Source organism: Protopterus annectens, chromosome 16.part0 (genome assembly GCF_019279795.1).
Source record: "Protopterus annectens isolate FY-2018-M chromosome 16.part0, PAN1.0, whole genome shotgun sequence".
Lineage (NCBI taxonomy): Eukaryota > Metazoa > Chordata > Ceratodontiformes > Protopteridae > Protopterus > Protopterus annectens.
In genome coordinates this window covers 51,380,660-51,402,950 of record NC_056750.1, presented here as the reverse complement: position 1 = coordinate 51,402,950, position 22,291 = coordinate 51,380,660, and the positions used below count along the sequence as shown (strand labels likewise).

General features: G+C 34.2%; 1 protein-coding gene across 3 annotated transcripts in view; it reads left to right on the top strand.

Moving 5' to 3' along the window:
• Positions 1-22,291, top strand: part of LOC122790854 (Fc receptor-like protein 5) — a 1,199,590-nt gene that overhangs the window by 843,486 nt on the left and 333,813 nt on the right. For all 3 annotated transcript variants that reach the window (XM_044058503.1, XM_044058502.1, XM_044058501.1), the window contains one exon: positions 9,659-9,706. In XM_044058503.1, the coding sequence (XP_043914438.1) occupies positions 9,659-9,706 (48 nt within the window). The remainder of the gene's footprint in view (positions 1-9,658; positions 9,707-22,291) is intronic.

Below are 22,291 nucleotides of genomic sequence, written 5' to 3'. Positions count from 1 at the left end.
CAGCCCAACCACTATGCCCATTGTAAATCTGAGAATATACTAATGGAAAAAGGTCCTGTCACCAGACTTTTTCCCATTAGTATATCGCCTATTTTTTTACTTTTCTTTCTTTAGACCAAAAAAGAAAACAGAAGACCTGAAATGAGTGAGGGAGATGGTGCAGACAAAAATAAGAGGATAATCAGGTACGTGCTGCAAAACGTAAAAAAACTCACCTGATTATTCTTTTATTCTGTCTGTCCCTGCTCTCCCGAATGTAAAATGTCTCCCGATTACTTTTTTATTTTCAATTAAAAAAAAAAAGCAATGGAGATCTTCCTTTCTCCATTGCTACATCTGCACAGCTCTGATGTACTGTGTAAGTGTGGGAGCACCCAAGTCCCATACACATGCGCAGTATATCAGAAAAAGCCCCAGGATACCGGAAAAACCATAGAAGGGCAGTTGGAGGCATTATACAAAGACGTTATTTAAGAAAAGTAAGTATTTTTTTTTCTTAAACAATTGTCATTATATAATAGCAATTACCCGTGGCTGGGTGTGGGCAATGCTGGATTTACCCATGGTTGGCTTTGTTTGGTCACTTGGGCTTCGGCCTCATGACAAACTGTGGGTAAATCCAGCATTATCCACACCCAGTCATGGGTTATTGTTTAAATCATGTGTGCTCATGTTAGACCACAAGGATAAACTCTGAGTTGTCAAATGAAAGCAACAATCTTTGACTTCTTGAATGTTCCCTTTAGTGAAAACTGTTTTCTAATTTCACTGTACTTTCTTTGTATCTGTATTATGTGTGCACTAAAAGAAAGGCTAAATGTAATGCATTTTCCCCGCCCAGTATTACTAAAATGACTTTCTATTGTTTAAGTTACTTATGGTTTATTGTTTCCCAGTTTAGTTAACCTAAGCCACTGGAAAAGCATAGAATTTCAGCTTAAGTAACTCAGCCTCCACAGTAATACACAACAGAACTTTAAAGAATGCATATTTTGCCTAGTTTTATACAGTAAATAAAAAAATTTCTGCACAAATAAATTCACTTCACTGACTTAGCTGTTGATACTAATTACTAAAACAGCTTAGTCTACTGTTACTGAAGTTGGTTAAATTTAGCTATTCATTCATCATTCTGTATGTTTTGCTATGATCGATAGAAATAATTACATTGGAAATTGGAGAGTGACGTGGTAAAGTTACTACATCATATGTGTTTATAGGACTTCTTTTATGGGTCAGATTATGGTGAGGTTAATATTGTTAGATGCTGACGCTATAGAAGCATTTATTGTATGCCCCTATAGTGGAAAATTCTTTGGTGATAGTTGTTTTAAAATTGTTTCTGTTTTTCAAACTGTTTTATTACATTACATTTTCAGTGTTTAGCTGTGTTCTGCATTTAATATTTGATTTCTTATGTAGAAAATTCTGGCAGAAGACTTACTATGCCAAATTAAGGCTGTTGTTTTATGATTATCCTTGTTCTTCTGCCTTCAGACATCAGAGATGATTTATATTTCTTCTGCACGTTTTTCCTGTAAGGAATATTCCTCAGATTTGCCCTCCAGTGAGTATTCTGAGAAGGAATTTTGGAGTCATGTACTTCTGTTATTACCCCCCTTGCAGTTGCCAGAGTGTAGCACTGCTACACAGCAATACTGGTGCAAATATCATCATCATCAACCCCGTTTTCCCCCCATTTTCTATATGTGGTCAGGGTATCACGTTAAATGCTGCCACCTCTCTCTCTCAATTCAGTGCCACTCTCCTACCTTCATCAATAGCCATGCCTTATTTCCTCTTGCCTTTGTCCTGTCTATCCCAAATCTTCTTCACCAGATCGTCTCCACTTACCTGTACATGTGCTTGAATCACAGTAATCTGTTCTATTTGGCCTTCTCTGCAATTGGAGCAACTTTGGCTTCTGATATCATCATTTCTTCATTTATGTCACCTTTAGCTTCCTCAACTGCTTTACCTTCACTGCCCAAGTTGCTGTACCACTGGCTGCACCACTATTTTGTATACCTTACATGCTGAATTCCTTGTATTTCTTCTGTCACACTGTACCCTGACACTTTGTATCAGTTGGCTGCAGCCCCTCTGAATCTAGCTTTGACTTCCTCATTCCAGATCCCTTCTCCTGTACCATTCCTTCCTGATGCTTGATGCTGTTAACCACTTGCTTCCCTTCTATCTCTACATAACAGTATATTTTTCTATATTGTATAGGGATGTCTTTGCTAGTTTGATCTTCTGGTGTTATCAGCTCATCTTCCAGTATATTCTCACACCAAATCCCTGGTTGGTAGATTGTTTACAAGATTGCTGGATAGTGTTTTTTTTTTACTGTTTTTCCAAGATGGATACGAGTTGCATAACGTTCCTCCCAATATCTTTATTTCATTTTTAAAACTTGTTAAAGTTATTTAAACTTATTTAATTTTTAAAATGGGTTAAGAGCATCAATTAATTGCACAAGGAAAAAAACATATAACATAACTGAAAAATTAATTTTAAGTTGCCAAAGCACTGTGTTGTTACTCTGATGCTTACTGTGATGGATTTGAAGTCTTCTTAAGACACTCAGTCTTGCTGGCTGTAATCAAAGTCTGGTTATAGTTGCATTCACAGTCTGTTGCATACAGAAACCTGCAGAATATACACTGATGAGAGAATATACTTTGCAGCACCTGTCTTTAAGAGCAGCAACCAATAACTTTTATAATAAACCACACGCACTTCTGTTACAGCTTCAGGAAAATGTTCTACTTTACTTCTCATATAGTACAGATGATGTGAGAGATATAACATTTACCTCAGGAGAAAATGTGTCCCTACCATACCCCTAACATAACTAGATTTAATACAGACTTTATATATTTTTTTAGTTAAACACACACACTCTTGGTTTTGGAAAGATACTGCCTTGATGACGCAAATGCTGACACATCTGTTCTTGTACAAATGCTGATAAGTGGAGAAAAGCATATTTTTAAGGAAATGCCTTGTGGATAAAACTTTCTTAGAAAAGCATATTTTTAAACTTTCTTAGAAAAACATATTTATCAAGAAAATGCCTTGTGGATAAACACATATCCTGTTAAAGAAAGCAGATTAGGTTTTTTCTGATATATCCTGTTTTTTTTACATTCTTGCTAAGTCTATAAGAAGTAATCTTTCTTGGTGTGTGTGTAATACATTCATAAGCAAGTTCCTTATTTTATTTTATATATATATATATATATATATATATATATATATATATATATATATATATATATATATATATATATATATATATATATATATATATATATATATATATATATATATATATATATATATATATATTTATTTTTTTTTTTTAAAGCCACAATCATTTAGTATGGATGCTAATCACATATTGCTAAACTCTATTTCTACATTTAAGCAAGCTTTATCTTATTCGTTATTTAGGTTGCATATTTATAGCAAAGTTACTTTCAACATTAGTGTATTGTTGAACACACTCTAACAATAACTATAATGCTAACTATGCACAAGAGTGCTAATTGCCTATATAAATCTAACATATAAGTTAATAAATATGATAATAAAACAAAATAAGAGATATCCTGAGAAAAAAAATATTTTGTTAACCCCCTCAGATAATTTCTTATGGGTATTCAATGAAAAAATATAAGATTAACTATAAAATTTGACTATAATGTTTATCCCAGTAATGTACATAATAGGATTGTTTATGTTGATTAATTACTATTAACTTGTGTGCTGTAATATATTTGATAGCAGCTTGTTTAAATCCTTCCCATGACATTTTTTGATCTGTCAAGCCAACATTAAGTAATATAATGTTTTCTTAATCAGAAACATGCAAATAGTACATATAGGTCAAGCTGTACCATGCCGGGGGTGGGTATGTAATATTACAAATTCCCAAGATAAGGTGGATTTAGCATATCCTATTTTCTCTTCCCTGATTTTAAGGGAACAACACAGTTTATAAGAGCACTTCCAACTCCAAAAAAATTGTAATAAATCAGCTCTTTGATATCTACATTGGGGGCAGTTTGGAGAAGATATGGGGAAAAACATGCTAATTATACCTGGGGTCAAATATGCATTGTTTACAATCATTAATTGGGGATATAGGATTTTTTTGAAAGGTAATTATTTTAGGGTTGATTGAATTGATTGGATTCTTTGATTTGGTGTAATTGAATGATTAATATTAGTCCAGTATTTAAAATAAATTATAACATTTTGATATTTAATAGATATAATTAATTTATAAGCATTAGATATCTGCTTTTTCAAGGTAAATGCAGTCCATATCAGTTTGCACAAACTTACATTATGTTCATTAATTTTAGGATTGTCCAAATGCTTTGAAACAAATTATTTTGTCTCAGTATTACAAGATAGCTTTTGAAGAGATTTAGAGTGCCTCTTGGGTCAATAATTAGAGACTTGTGTGTATATAAAAGTCAAAAACAGTTTTATCCTTGAGCAAGGGACATTTAGAGAGATTTATCTTTAGGTTATTTAATTTAAGGTTAAGGTTAAGATGAATTGTTTGAAGTATCATGAATATTTTTTAAATTTAGCATATCCATCAAATCTTGAAGGATTTTTATTATAAAGGCTATCCTTATTAAACAAAAGGTAAAGCTATGGGATTACATTAGTATTTGTGTACATATTTATACCACAATTTAACCATTATGGGACTCTAGTTGTTATGGTTTAAATGAAATTGTGATATAATAATAAATCTTAATGTCTGGGAGGTCCAATCCACTAATATATTTAGGCTGTGTCAGGTTTTGGTAGCTGATTTTGATAGATTTAGGAGTCCAAAGATACTTTGATAGACTTGTGTTTATATCTTTAAGGAGTTTATATTGAATTTTCAAATTTGATATATTAAATTAGAATAATAATCTGGGAGTATATTCATTTTAATAATGTCAACGTTGGGTCAGAAAGACAGATTCAGTTTGTTCCATCTAAGAATGTCTTGTTTGATAGCAGTCCATAATTTCATTAGGGTCTCTAGGTAAAATACAATAAGGTCATGGTAACAATTTATACCAAGATATTTTAATGAATTACTTACCTTGATTTCTGTATTATGAACATAGTTAATCAACTTATAGTTTGGGTTTAAGGGAAAATGGAAGATTTAGCCAGGTTTGGTTTATAGTTAGAGAATTTAGATAAAATATCTATAGATTGTAGAATGTTTTGTAAGCCAGCATTAGGCCAGGTAAAATAAAGATTTAAGTCATCATCAAAGGTTGTTAGAGATAACAGTGTGTTATAAATTTCAGGAATATGGTGAAAGTTGTTTGTGTGTTATAATAAGAAAGAAAGTTTCTATATATCTGCTAAATATATACAGGGATAATGGGCATATTTGTCTTCTTCCATTGATAATTTTCATTGGAGATGAAGAAATGTTATTAATATATAACAATGTATAAGCATTAGTATACAGAATTTTGATCCATTTAATAAAAGATTGTGGTAGACTGAATTGTGGCATAAGTGAAAAATGAAAGTCTAGATTAAGTCAGTCAAGAGCTTTAAAAGTATCAACTACAAGTATGAAGACTGAATTATTATGTTGTTTAGAAAGTGTAATCAAATATCTAATGTAAGTGCATGGTCATAGGTTTGTCTAGTTTCAATAAAGCCAGATTGATTAGGTGAGTTTATTTCTGGTAGTATAAGTTTTAATCTATTTGCTTGTAATGAGGCAAATATCTTAATATCTACATTTATAATACAAATCAGTCTATAGTTTAGAGGATTTTTAGTATCAGATTTGGCTTTTGGGATAAATTTTGTTTTGAAATTATTCAGATGTAAGTACCATTTTCTTCTATATAATTAAACAAGTATAACAATATTTTTTTGAAATTTTGGGGGGAAAAAGTTTTATAAAACTTAGAAATTATATCATCTGGACCACGTGATTTACCATTTTTAAGGTTAATAATTATTAGTAACATTTATAATTGCGTAAGCAGTTATGTAAGGAGATTTTGTTGGTCTTTATTAACCTTTTGGAATTTTAAGCAACTTAAGAATTGTTCTTGTTCTTTGGAGTCAAAAGAGAGATTATGTTCACCATAAGCTTGAGTGTATAATTGTTTAAATATTTACATAATCTCTTCTTTAGTATTGTAAAGATTATCTTGGTATGAGATTCAGTTATCAAAGGAGAGGTCTTATTGACATTTATAAACTTTGCCAGAAGTTTGGAAGGAGCTTGGGCCCATTTTGAATATTTGGCTAAGGTTTTTGTTTCATAAAGTGATTGCTGCATTACATGTAGAAGATACAGTTCTTTCTGAAGTTCAGTTAGATATTTTACTGAATCAGACTTATAGTCTAAACACAATTCCTGTTCCAGTTTGTTGATCTTATATTTTATCATATTCTCTTTTAACTTGTAAGATTTGTTGTAGAAGAACTCTTTACTTATAAAAGTACCTCTGATTTGAGTTTTAATAACAAATTGAGAATTGGAGAAATTACTTCGGAAGTTATTTACTATATTTTTTAATTTCTGACTTAATGCCATCTTTCTGAAGTAAAATAGATTTGGTTAAAATCCAGTTTTAGTGTTTTCTGATTTACAAGTATTAGACAACTTATATTAAGAGTAGTTCTAGAATGGTCAAAAAAAAGAACCTAGGTTCTACATAAAAATTAAGATCAGTTCTTAAAATTATTTTTGATATTAGAAAGAAATCTAATCTAGACCAAGTTTTGTAACAATGAGAATAATAGATAAATTTTATTGGGATAGTTTCATTATCTTGGAATTTAAAAGGATTGGATATGCTAAAGTCTGTTTTTAATTCCAATGTCACATCTGATACATAACAATTATATGATTTACTTCTACTTGCTCTGTCAAAAATGGGATCGTTAACGACATTCCAGTCAATGTAGTAATGATTATGGGAAAGACTTAATAGTTTATATACTATCATAATAAATTTATGTTGTTTAGTGCAAAGTGCATATATGTTTAAGAATAATACAGATTTAGCAAAAAAAAAGCATGTTTAACAATTACACAGCACCATCTTCTTTTGTTGTCTGAATCTTCTTTCAATATCGTATCTTTGAAAGATTTTTGAATAATAATTGCAAGTCCATTGCTGTTTGACTTGTTACCTGATTCAATGATTACTTTGAGACATTTTTCCCTTACCAGACACCACTGTCTAGATGTCATGTCAACCCCCTGGACAAATACAATTTCTGCTTTTGACTTAAAATTTAGATGAAAAAAGAAACTTTCTCATTTTATCTGTTTGGATTCCTTTAAGATTCTCTGAACCTGTGATCCACACATAAATGTTCCCCATGAAAACATTTAATAGATGAAAAAATGAGGATCTCATAAATCATACGCCAACAGTTTTAGAATAGTTTTGGTAAAGAAAGCGACTCTTCTTGTAAAAACCCTGTCCCTAACCATGACTTCACACCACCAGGAGGAGAATAATTTAACATCCTATAAACGGTTATATGAATAAAAATGCCATTAACATAAACTTGCTGCACACCCTCTACACATTGGTTTGTTTAGAATGATAATTAGAATAAAAATGCATTTTAAATAGGGCAAGTATAACATAGCTGTCCTAAAACATCAATTCTTAGCTTTTAGCCCCTGTAATGTATAATATGATAAAAATGAAAGAAAAGAGAGCTTAAGAAATGAATATGAACACAAACTAAAATCACATTGAGTTGTCCATTTCTTCTTAATTAAATTTATTGTAGAATATTATATTTATTATTACTAAAATAATGAAAAATACTGCATTAAAATCTTAAACTATTTGCTAATTAAAGCCAGTATCAAGTCTTTTATTCAGTAATAGCTGCATTAATAATTTTGCCTATTTATGATATGACTTCCTTCAAGGAATAAAAGAGAGAAAGTGCACACGAATGTCATTGTCAGATATAAACCATCTCCATTCAATTAATAGAATGAGGAGTCAATGTTCCATTCCAATAAAGTTCCAGTCACAACTGGGAATCATAAGCATTAAAGTCAAGACCCACATTTCACAGTACATTTAGCAAACAAAGATATCATCCATCCTAACCTTTGTAGAAAATAATGTTAAATTAATACAGTCAGTCATACAAATCAATCTTCATTCTGGAAAAAATTTGAACACACAGGGACCACACTCCACACCTAGGTCTGGACTCTCACACACTATCCAGGCCTCAAACAAGACTCCACACTGACCACTTTGGAGCTCTGTGTCCCAGTTCCAAGTAGCTGACACACACACTTGGATATTTGATTTTCACACACACACACACACACACACACACACACACACACACACACACACACACACACACACACAAACAGATTTACAAGATGTGCCCTCTCTGCCCAGACTATAAGCTAATTATACTGCCACCAATCAGCTACTCTAAGGTTCTTAGAAGGGTAGCCAATTATATAGAGTAAAATTAATACTAATACAAATGGTAGAGTTTGACCAATGCAGCAAGGCTTTCAGGAGTGGCCACAGTGTTATTAAAATAACCATAAATATTCTTAAGATGTTAAAAATATTCTATGAAACACCAGCCACAATGAAAAGTATAGACATATAATAAATAAAATAGAAAACATGAGAATACTGAATATCTAGTTACAATAAACACCAGTGTTACAATCACAGGGGCTATAAAAATAACACAGTTGGATAGATTCCCAAATATGCAGAAAAACAATACTTAACTAATCTCACTATATTTTCCTCACTGATTTAAGAATTACTGCTCCCTAGTTAAGTTACTTGCTACAGCAAGGCAAGGTGATGAATGTTGAGTTGCTTACTACAGCAAGGCAAGATGAGGTGTGAGATTGTGTGAGATATCTGTGAGAGATCTTTCCTGTAAGGTTCCAAAAAACAAAGTCCTGCTGCGAGAGTTCTGGAATATCTCTCGCTAATATCTAGAAAATCATTTCAGTGCTGGTTATAGAATGACATCACCTCTGGTCACCTGACTGTAGTATAATACACACCCAGAGCTTTGCTAAGATCTGTTGCAGCATCTGAAAGCTATAAAACAACTTCAAAAACTTCCACCATTCCAGGGTTGCAATTAGTTCACCCCTAAGGACAATGCAGTAAGATTCTTACTCCTAGTTTTCCCAGACATTTTTGTCTCTGGCTGCAGTCAGACATTTAAGATAAAATCTTTATGGCCTTTAGTTTCTGATATTTCAAGTCTATTGGTCATATGATTGATTGCATTGCCGAATGCTTGAAGTTGGCAGGAAAGTTGCATGTTGCATGGAAGACAGAAGAGGTTGCAATTTCAGTTTTAACTCTTTGGTGATAGTGCATTGATCTGTTTTCTCTTTAGTTAATATTTTTGTCTTCTTGTTGCTTGGCTATGCCCATTTTATGGCAACTTCTTTTTCTGGTGTGGAAAGCATTGATAGTTTGTTTTTTGTTGTTGGAATATCCGTATGCTCATTTTCATTTGCCATTTTGTTACTTCAAAAAAGTGTTTTTTGTTGTTAAAACTCTGTTTGGTTTTCCTTTAAAGTTACCACAGGCTTATTTTAATTCTTGCTTTTCGTTTGTAGCTCGGAAGTCAGAGAATGCACATGGACAAATTAAAACACTTCCTTCAGGTAAGTTTGTGAGGATTTCAATGCAGTATTTTAAATGCAGCATGATATAATAACTTACACTTTAAAATTTTGTTATTGGAGGACTGTGTTTAATCAATATGCAGTTTATATATATCACATTTGTTGGGGAGTGTTGCTGGCAAGGTGTTTATAGGTTGGTCTCCATCTTGATCCCCCAAGTTACATAACTTTTTCTGGTTGTTTTTTCAATATAGATTTGAGTTACATACTAGAGATATACTATCTGCTTGCAAGATTGCTGGCATTTTATTGTTGAATTTTGTTTATTGCCATAGACTTGAAGGGATTCCTATTGCTCCAAAGTATGACTCTTACAAGTTTAGGAACTAGGCTTGTTAGTAAAGCTTGGTACCATGGGTGTTTCCTACCATTTCACAATGGAAAAGCTCAGTCAGTGTTTGAAACTTTGCAGGTATGGATTTTGCCTTTTCAGAAAAACAATTTTATTTCTGTGACTGCTGATTTCTTAACAATGTACTTTTGCCCTGCTCATTCAATAATTACCTTATTTCTCTGTGAGCAGGGCTTTTATAGACAGTTGGAGGATATGGCTATGAATTGTAAATTATTTTCTAAAATCATATTAGTTTATATATTGCATTTATGCTTTCTTGAAGTGTCAGTGGTTTCTGATAAGTTTATTTGTCAGTATTTGTTTACATTTATTTATTTACATACACATTGCTGACCAGAGCAGTCCCAGTAGGTCAGTGTCTTCTTTTATGGGAAGACCTTAGGTAGTATTCATACTGACTAGGGCAAATCTGGCCAGGGTACAAGGGAACTTCCCTTACTCATATTGGACACTAGGTGGCACAAGAGGACTGTCACTAGTGTGTGGAGAAAAAAAGGCAGCTGTTGCATGTACTGCAATTTAGAATATTGAATTATCACAAGCAGATTCCATAAGATAGGAGCTTGCTGTTACAGAGTTAGAGTTAAGAGATTTGGAAACTCCAGATGATGGAAACAGGTGAGCCAAATATCGATGTGAAAGTAAGTTGGAGTAGTGTAGTGGATCATATGCTGGAAGAGGTAACAGATGAGGTGCTGCCTGATGAATTAGGAAAAGAAACTGGAGTATCAGAAGCTGTGGACAGCTGTTGGGGGTAGTATGCTTGGCCAATGGAGTAGCTGGCTTTAAAGGCATGCCCCTGCCATACAGTATTGTTGTGAGCAGACAGAAAATGTTTTCATATGCAGAAATGGTAAACTAAGGCAAAAAAGATGTGTTTCAAGGTGAAAAAGGACAAGAACTGGTGCAATGACAGCAAAACCAAAACAGAAGAACTGTAGTAAGAATTAAAACAAAGAACTGTGATGCTATTAAGAATTATAAAGTTATGGATAGTATTGTTTTACCTTTGGGGTTTAAAGTACAGAACATGAGAACATTACTACATTAAGGAATAGAAGACTTTTCTTAGGTTACTTTTGAATCTTTTACGTTATTTGAAAAATATTATAAATGAAGTATGGGAAAAGAGTTCATTGGCACCATGAGATAAGTATAGTTTTCAGAACTTTGGACTACAGTTGAGGAAGAAAATAAATGTGCATTTCAGAACATTGGAGATAGAGGAAATTGAGTGATATATATATATATATATATATATATATATATATATTTTTTTTTCTATTTGTAATAAGGGATATGAAGTCAACAACAATGTATATAGAAAAAATGTCTGGACAGGAGGTTGGGATATATGGGTGATACTGGATGTGCATGAGGGAAGAAGGTAGGATATTACAAATGTAATCACTTTTTGTTCAACCTAAAGTATGTTAAAATTAGTAATAGGTGATACATGGATAATAAAATGATGTGTAAAGATAATTGCAGTTTATACATTTACTAACATGACTGAGATTTATTTTATTATTATTTTTATTTTATTTTATTTTACATTTGTTGACCGGGCTAGTCTAGCTGGATATATGTCCATTTTCAGTAGAGGCCCGGGGAGAAAAGCTCCAAGCAAAAACAATAACAATGTTAAAAAAAAAGAAAATGTAAAACATAGCCATATAAACTAATCATACAGTGGTAACATTGGTAAAAGGGAAAAAAAGGAAATATAGTTATAAAAGTGTTGACTATAGACATTATGCTAAAAGTTAAACTAAGTCTAAATAAGCAAGTATATTAGAAACAAAAAGGGTATGGGCAGAAAGAGTAAAGTCCTTACAATTTTATCCTATTACTAAGATGAAAGCAAAAGAGAAGTAACTAGATTAGGAGGCAAAAGATGGGGGAGAGGGGAAGGGTATGAGCTGGAGGGAAATAAAAGTTTCAGTCAGGGGTCGCACAAGGACAGAGCCACCGAGTTTCCAGATGTTCTTTAATGTGTTTTTTGAATTGAGAGGTAGATGCTAGGGTAGATAGTTCAGGAGGGAGCTGATTCCAGTTTTTCCCTATAGTGTTTGAGAAAAGTGAGTCACCAGCTTTGTTTTTTGATTTAATTGAGGAGACAAGGAGTTTATTTGCTTAACGTAGTGTAGCCAGATTTTTATATGGAGAAATCAGATTGGTGAGGATTGGGGTGTCATTGGGGTGGTATAGGATCTTTTGGGTGATAAGTAACTGTTGACAGAGTATATGGTTCTGTATTTCTAGCCATCCTAGTTGTTTAAGGTTAAGGCAGTGGTGAATTTTAAAGGGAGAGGATGTGACAAATCTAGCTATGCTATTATAGCAGGTAGAAAGTTTGGAGATGTTATTTTTAGATAGGTTAGTAAATATAGCAGAGGCATAGAAAAGGGTAAAAATCAGGTGGGTTTGGGCAATAGTTTTCCTGGCTGAGGGGGTAAAGAAGGGTTTAATTCTATAGAGAGTAGCAAGTTTTATGTTGACAGACAAAAAAAAAAGGTGGAGTTAATATGGTTGTCATAGTTAAGATGATTATCAATTGTGACACCTAATAGGCGGGTGGTAGTTTCTGGTGCAATGTTAGTAGCATTGTTAGAGGTTATAGTGAAGATTAGAGTGGGTGACTTATGAGTTGGAGTAAAAAGCAGTAGTTTTGTTTTTTTAGGATTGAGAAGGCGGTGTTGCATGAACCAGTTTTCAACATTTTGGAAAGCAGTTTGGGTGAGGGACTGGAGGGAGGATATGTTATTAGCAGTACAGATTAAGGTAGAGTCATCTGCATATTGAATGCAGGTGGCTTGGGGTATGTTCATGTGGAGGTCATTAATAAATATATAAAAAAGAAGGGGACCTAAGATAGAGCCTTGAGGGACTCCAGTATTTACAGGAAGTAATGAAGACAGATTGTTTTCCCAGAGTACAGCTTGCTGTCTGTTTTGAAGATAACATTTGAACCATTGTAATGCTTGCGGATCAAGAGAATGGTACTTTAGTTTATCTAGAAGAAGAGTATGATTAACCATATCAAAGGCTTTAGACAGGCCTATGAATAGTGCAGAGGAAAAGGAGTTATTGTTATGATTTTTGTTTATAGAGTCAGTAAAGGAGAGAAGAGCAGTAGTAGTGCTATGGAACAGTCTAAAGCCATGTTGACAGCTGGCTAGTAAATTATTTTGTAGTAGATGGTTGAGTAGTTGTTTGTGAATACATTTTCCATGATCTTAGCTAATGGGGAGAGTAAGGCAATAGGTCGGTAGTTAGTGAGCTCAATTGAGGTTCCACCTTTATGTAGAAGGATGATGTGGGATACTTTCCATATGGTAGGGATTTTGCCTTCAGAGATGGTTCTGTTAATGAGGATGGATATGGGGTAGGCTATGACTTTTGTGGCAATTTGAAGGTATTCGGATGGGAGACGGACAGCAGATGGGGTGCAAGATTTTAGTTTGTTAAGTAGCTTTTGTATAAGAGATGTAGGAACAGGGTGTATATGTAAGGTTGGGGATAGAGTCTTGGAGGAATTAGATGGAGAAGCAGTTAAAGGTGGTAATGAGTTGGCGAGTGTTTGAATGGCTTCTATAAGGTAGTTATTAAAGGCATCAGGGATTTGGTTGGAATTATTTTGGTTGAAACCTAATGGGGTGGGAGTAGTAGTGTTTCCTGGCTGAAGAAGTTTGTTAATACCTGACCAAATTTTTTGTGGAGTTTGTTGTGAAGTTTGTTGGAGGTTTAGGTAGAAGTCTTTTTTATCCCTAAGAGTATCTCTTTTGGTGGTGTTTCTCATTTGTTTAAAGAGGAGGTGGTCAGATGGGCATTTGGTAGCTCTCCATTTAGCCCATATATTATTTCTAAGGAGCATTTTTTGCCTAGTTTGTTTAGTTAGCCATGGGGCAGATTTGGATCTTATTCTAGTAGAGTGGCAAGGTGAGTGGTGATCTAGTATTTGAAGAAAGTTAGTGTTAAAGTAGGTTACAGCCTCATTAAGTTCAAGATATGTTAGTGGTGACCAATCACATGCTTTTACTTCATTTAGAAAGCTATCAGGATTAAAGAATTTTTTAGAGTGTGAAGTTTTGACATTATGAGTAGTTGGAAATTGAACTTTTTGTCTAATAATGTAAGTGAGCATGTGGTAACTGATATTATCGGGAAGGGTTCCTGGAGTATAATTATTAGGGTGGCTATTAGTTAGTATCCAGTCAAGGGTGGATTCTTTCCCGTTAGGTTTGTGAATTCTAGTTGGAGTGTTTATTAATTGAGAGAAACTATATAGATTTATGTGGTTAGTTGGGGTCAGGGAACTGCAGGTGAGCCAGTCTATGTTGAAATCACTCAGTACAATGGTCTCTTGTGGTAGTTGGGTAGATAGGTAATTAAGTAGGTTTTCAAGAGTATTAGTATTGCTTCCAGGGGGAAGATACATACAAATAAGGTAGATCGATTTTGAGTTGTTTATTTGGAGTTTGGTTGATAACAATTCAGATTTGGTGTCTAATGATGGAATCTTGTTAAAGAGGGAAACTTGGAGATTAGCTTTATAGATAATAGTTATACCTCCACTTTTTTTGGTTTTGCGGTCGTGTCTAAGGATATTATAACCTGGAGGGGTAATTTCCTGGTCTAGTGTAGTACAGTTTTAGCCATGTTTCTGTGAGACATAAAATGTCAAATGAGTGCAGATCTAGGAGTGCATGCAAGTGGGAAATTTTATTGTTGATACTTCTGATATTGAGGTGAGCTATCAGGAGGGAGTTAGGTGCTTTAGCTAATGTGGAATACATTGGTAAAGCTACATTATCTAGGTTATTGGTATTGTTATAGTTGGGGCCAGGGTTTGGATGAATATCCCCGTCTGTGAGGAGGTGAGATTGGTGATGTTGTTGGATATTAAACATTTTATGGACATTATTAAGACTTTTTTGGGAAGTGAAGTATGTCACGTGTGTTGCTCTGCGATATTTTGGGAGTATATAGTTAGAAGTAGAGGTTATGTTACTGTGAGTAAGGGTGTTAATACAAGCAGATGGTAGAGTTTGTTGGAAATGAAGGTTTTGTTCAAACAGAGTACGATTTTCAAAGAAGGTGAGAGAATAGGGTATGGTTAGAGAGGCTATTGTGCTAGTTAAGAGTAGCATGTATGTAAAAATAGTTCTTTGTGTTGTGGCCATGGTAAAGATTAGATATTAGATGAGAGTAAGTAGTGTGAGGATATAAGCTAGAAAAATAAAGGAGGATGTTAGCAGAGAATGGGGAGGGTTTATAGTATAAGATAAGAGAAATTAATGGAGGTTGAGAAGGAGTAAGAATGGGAGGTAGTTAGTGCAGAGGATGGAATTAGGATAGGTAATAGGGGTGTGGTTTAGATGATTGGTGATTAGCACTATTAGGTCAGATAGAGATAGGGGAGTGGTCTTGTGATTGGGAGCTTTGTGACTGGTTGGGAAGTAAAGGGGTGTGTTTAGTGAAGTATAAGTGTAGGAGTAGTGGGGGTGGGTGGAAATTGGGGTTAGGGTATGGGAGCAGAGTGAGCCCGCAGGGCGAACTGAGCGGGGCAGACCCAAGTCAGGAGAGTACTGGGAAGAAACAATCAGTAAGGATGAAGGTATGCATAGGAGACAGTAATAAAGAAGTCAAGGTATAAGTCTGTGGAGGGAGGAGGTAAATAGAGAGGGGAAAAACCTGGCAGAGTAAGGGGAAGCCTGGGAGGAGTGGGGGTAGTGAGGAGGACTAGGTAAAGAGATTTGTAAGAACTAAGGAAGGAGATAGGTACACGATTTAAAAAGACTTTGGCAAAAAAAAGGTTAAAGGGAGGAGTGCAGCAAGCATGAAAGGTTTGGAGTAAGTGGTAGGTTGACAAAATAAAGTGAGATTAGAGGTGGGTAAATACTGCCATCTAGTGGCCAAAGTCTGTAAGAGCCTTGTAGAGATGGACGCCGTGGGATATAAATATAAAGTAAAGTAGTGGAAAAGGAAGAGGATAGAGGGGTGTTCCAAAGCAGGAATGGAGCAACAGTATCTAGGGGCAGACAGTAGAGAACAATAATAGTAAAATAGGGGGGTGTATGGCTGCTGGCAGATATGGCAGGAGAACTACTGCACCTAGGAGGTGCAGAGGTCAAGTATTTACAAAAAGTAATCAAAAAGACAAAGGATTTGTCTGTAACATACAATATTAGTTGCTGTGGCTTTTAGTCCAAGGGCAATTGGATGACCCAGGAGAGTAAATACTCGGGCAGGTTTAGGTAGGTGGATTGAGCTAGTCCAGGAGTCCAATAGGGCACAACAGTTGTGGAAAGGTGAGAATAGAAGCTTTGAACAGAATATTAGTTGCTGTGGCTTTTAGTCCAAGGGCAATTGGATGACCAAGGAGAGTAAATACTCGGGCAGGTTTAGGTAGGTGGATTGAGCTGATCCAGGAGTCCAATAGGGCACAACAGTTGTGGAAAGGTGAGAATAGAAGCTTTGAACAGAATATTAGTTGCTGTGGCTTTTAGTCCAAGGGCAATTGGATGACCCAAGAGAGTAAATACTCGGGCAGGTTTAGGTAGGTGGATTGAGCTGGTCCAGGAGTCCAATAGGGCACAACAGTTGTGGAAAGGTGAGAATAGAACCTTTGAACAGAATATTAGTTGCTGTGGCTTTTAGTCCAAGGGCAATTGGATGACCCAGGAGAGTAAATACTCGGGCAGCTTTAAGTAGGTGGATTGAGCTGGTCCAGGAGTCCAATAGGGCACAACAGTTGTGGAAAGGTGAGAATAAAAGCTTTGAACAGAATATTAGTTGCTGTGGCTTTTAGTCCAAGGGCAATTGGATGACCCAGGAGAGTAAATACTCGGGCAGGTTTAGGTAGGTGGATTGAGCTGGTCCAGGAGTCCAATAGGGCACAACAGTTATGGAAAGGTGAGAATAGAAGCTTTGAACAGATTGCTATACAGACTAAATGCCAGGGATCGCTCAGCAGCCATGTGTAATGATTCATATATTTATTAGTTATTAATTAAGAAGACTTTGGCAAAAGAAAGGTTAAAGGGAGGAGTGCTAAATTAAGGTTAAAGGGAGGAGTAATAAATATTTATTAATCTGGAGATTAAAAACATGTTTGAGGAACTTAAATCTTTGTCCTATTAAATATACCTGTTATGGTGGGGATTCATAGGGATGACAAGCTCTTGGTGCAAGATTGAATAAAAGATGTGTTCAGCATAGGGAATTGAGACAAACTACTAAAAAATGCAATCCTAATTGCATAAAAAACAATAGATTGGGACATTTTTGGTTTCACTATCACATACTGGAAAATGAAATGTTAGATGAAGATAAAAAAAACAATCTGATGATAATGGAACTGAATATATTTAGAAGAAATTATTCTGGGGAAGGAGAAAATATAATTAATATGGAAAAGGATGATAAGAATTAGGTAGACAGTGGTCTACAAACAGAAAATATTATGGGGAAAATATAAAAAAATATATGGATCACTAGGTAGTGAAGAAGGGGAAGAGACATAATTTTAGACAGGAGAAGAATAAGAGGAGAATTATGATAAACCAGCTGGAAGCCCCTGAATGGAGAAGAAAATAAAAAAGAAATTGTAAATAATATAGACACAAAAAAGTAATGGGGTGACTTAATAATACTAGCATTAAATGTTAACAGCATTCTCAATGATATTATAGGTGTAGTAGTGACTAAACAGTATTTAAGTATGGAGGTTATATGTTTGTTAGATAAAAGATGTGTGGAAATTTTTAAAAAGGAACTGAAGCAGTATAGAGTAATAAGATTATATGGTCAGTGGGGTGTTTAGGAATAGGAATGTTTTCTAAAAGTGAAGACATAATTCTGGATATGATGGTAGAAGTAAAAGGAAGATTAGTGATAAGTGATAGAAGGAGAATGGAAATAAATGTAAAAATAATTGTAGTTTATGCATTTACTAACATGACTGAGAGGAAAAGATGTCTGAGGAACTTAAAGCTTTGTCCTATCAAATGCATCTATTATGGTGGGTGATTTTAACTGTATTTGAGAAAGGAGAAGGGAAAAGTTACGTGATATTAAAATAATGAGAAGTTATAAGATATGGAAGGTTGAAAATAGGAAAAGAACCAGAGAATGGGCATACAGAATGGGGGCTTTTAGAATGAAAATAGAATATGTCACATATTCAAAAGATATGAAAGAAATAACAGATGGCTGAGTTTTTAGAGCTTAAAGTGACATGGGCTAGAATAGGGTATAAAAGAAAAGTACTAAAAGAAGAAAAAAAAAATATTGACTGGAGAGGTTGCTAAAACTGATGAGTTGAAACTATATACTTAAAATTGTGGATGGATAGGTCATTGGGGCACATATTAAGATCTGGTCCTATTGATCCACATATACATTCAACTGCACACACATTTTCACCTATATATTTACCTCTGTATCTATCTATCTATATATATATATATATATATATATATATATATATATGTCTGTGTGTTCACTTTATAATCCTGAAATATCGAATTTCAGAATCTCAAGATCATAAAGCTAATACCTGAAAATCCCGAAACCCAAGAAGAGAGAATTTCAAAATCGCGACTCCTACACTAACCATACACCACACACATACACAAACACACACCTTCCCCAAACACAAACACACAAACCTACACCCCCAAAACCCCCCTACTTAAATATACTAACTCCAAGGTCGCACTACACAGACAAACACACAAAAACACCACCATACAAAATACATTCCCCTCGCACACACACATCACAGTAACAAAACACAATGACACACACTAAAGCCCCTAACCAAAACCCTTAAACATAAATAATTACCTGAATGTTTAGCTATCCATTCACATACCACAACACCAGATGCACTAATTCAATATCTCCGGACTTCAGGATTTTGAAATTTGCACTTCTGGGGTTTCGGAGTTTTGAGCTTTCGGCTTTATAATCTCAGGATTCTGAAATTCGATATTTTAGAATTTCGGGAATATAAAGTGTTCCCATATGTATATGTGTATATATATATGGGATCCGTAAAAGTACCGAAAAAGTACTTTCACAAAAGTGCTTAAATAAGGATAAAAATGTGGGAAGATTGCTGTAGTTGAGATCATAGCACAGTTGCGATTGGAGAATATTCCATTTTCTCCACTGTAGTGCAATCTTGGAGTAAGAATATAAAAGTAGGGAGTGTGGGGGAAGCAGCCCCCTACATGGCAGGTGCAGAGGGGCTTGCCCCCCTGCATAAACTTGAGTAAGGTGTTTTTTTTTTTTATTTTGTTGTTTTCTAGTTTTTTTAACACACTTTAGCGAAAGTGCTCTTTTGGTGAAAAGCACTTTCGCTAAAGTGTGTTCGGCCAATTTGGTTTCAGTTGTTTGAGCTTTCGCTCAATAGTACGAGATCCATATATATACATATGTATATACATATATATATATATTTATATAAATATAATATATATATATATATATATATATATATATATATATACACTATTTAAAAGTAAACCAAGCAGGGTGGACAGTCTGTTTCCAGTTGAAGATCCTTTATTAAGCACACAGACAAGCAATCCAAGTAAAACAAAAATAACAGAATAATAGTTGCATCATAAACTTTCTTACTGTATACATATATATATATATATATATATATATATATATATATACATATAGCTTTTATCAGGTATGAGAGTGGTTTATTGTGCTGTAAAACACAGTGTATTGGTATACTTTTACTGTGGAGTAGTAAGTTAGCCCTCACTGATTTTTTTGAATAGATCAGTGGTGATTCTGTTTTTTACCTGCAATGGCAAATACTACAAACAAAAAAACTGGTATAGCAATGGGGGCTGCTATGGCTCCCAGCATAGCTAACATAGCCCTGAGTAAGTGGAAGGAGAACTTCATGTTAAACAACACAGACTACATGCAGTGTATTACATGCTATTTACGTTTTATTGATGACATCTTTATTGTGTGGAAGTTGACACCTTGCAGCTTGGAGATTTTATCACTTACCTCAATCAAACAACCCCCTTCCTGAAGTTTACCTCTTTCCAAAGCTATACTTCAACCACTTTCTTAGATATGCAGAATTCCAAGGACACCAACACTAACAGAATCACCACTGATCTATTCAGAAAACAGATGAGGGTTAAATTACTATTCCACAGTAAAAGTATGGATCCTGTAAAAAAACAAGTATAATGTGGTGAAGTCCCAGGGCTATAGATTAGCTAGAATTACCACTGAGATAGAACCATTTTGAGAAACCTGAACAACTTAGAGAATGATTTCCTAGTGAGAGGCTATGAAACTCAGATGTTAAAAAAACATTCTGGAACCCATTAAAGAACTGAAAAGGACTGAAGCACCTTCACTCAACCTCCCCAGTAGGATAATGTTAAAAAATTCCACAGAGAATAAGAAATGCAAAAATAGCTGCATCTTGACATACAAAACTTTGGTACAGTATCAAAAGCGTTTTTAAGAAAATGGGGCCATTGTCACAGGAAACCCTTATCTTATTAACATCTTAGTTGAAGCCCCATCCATTGTTTACAGGAAGGCCAGTAACATTAAAAGTTTTGTTGAATTTAAACCTAGACTGTATGAGAAAAACCCTAAAAAGATGTGAAGCCGATTGTACATTTTGCATATTTATACAGCAAGGTGATTGTTTGTATTTCCCTTATTTAAATAAAATCATTAAGACCAATGCAGGGGGTTACTGTACCACTACAAATATAATTTGCAAGACACAGCACAATGAATGTGATGCATTTTTATGTGGGCAAGACTATAAATAAACTTAAGCATAGGGTTTCACGTCAACTGGCAGAAATCCACTCTGGATGTAAAAATAATGCACTGGCCAAACACCTTGCTCTGCATAAAAGACACACAAGTTTTAGGTTCTAGATACTGGATCACATAGACATGGGTGATCTTGAAGGAGCCATCCTGAATTTGCTGGAAAAATGTGAACTCATGTGGCAATTAAAGTTGAACTCTTTCAGAAAGTCTGGACTAAATTATGACTGTTCACTTAAAAGTGAACTGGAACTTAGAAAATTGCCATATTGTTTACATGACTAATTTTATTTTATTTATTCTTCAAATTAGTTTTAAATACCATGATAAATAATTTTTAATAGAAGTGCATATTTTGTTTCTATCATCACATTTTTTTCTTCTTTTTTCCACTTTATTTGAAATGATGTTTAATAACAATACTAGCTAATTATACAATTTTACTATTTTTGTAGGTAGTTTTTTAGGGTTCTTGTAGACAGATCTGAAGAAGTCTAGAAAGTGATTTTTGTTAACAATAGGTTATGGAAATAGAATATCATTTGCACAAATAATTTTTGCATGCAAAATTATATGGATATATCTATATATATTTTTTTAGATTGCCAAATTGTCTAAGGTTTAAATATTTCCAACTATGTAGTATATTGTCTTGGATAAAATCACAGGCTAAATCTGGTTAATAAGAGGTACCACATCATTGTTAATTTTATTTAAAGTACATAAGGGTTATATTGTTATGACAGCTACTAAGTAGAGCAGAACCAGCTCATATGTCACACTGGTCAGGGAAGGGATGTGAATTTGTTAACATGTATACCAATACACTGTGTTCTACAGCACCATAAACCGCTCCCATACCTGATAAAAAATATATACATATATATATATATATATATATATATATATATATATATATAAATGGTTCTAGGTCATAAGATCGACAGCCACTTTAAACCCCATACACTGCACACATCCAAAAACACACACAAAAAACCTCAATCAGCTAACAAAATACCACTACCACACACTTACATAACTATATATATATATATATATATATATGTATATATATATATATATGGATTCACTTCAGAAGCTCGAATTTACAAAATCTCGAACTTCAAATAACCAAAACCAAAACATCGAGTTTTGTAAACTCGAACTTCTGAAATGAAACCAAAAAAAAAAAAAAAAAAAAAGACAAACTTTTTGCAGGGGGCCCCTGTTCCCCACACCCCTACTTAAATATACCAACTCCAAGATCGCTACAGTGGGAAATGGAAATCTCCTGTCTTGCTGTATGCGAAGCAAAATGGAGATTTCTCATTTCCTGTCAACACCACACAAAAAACATTACGCACACA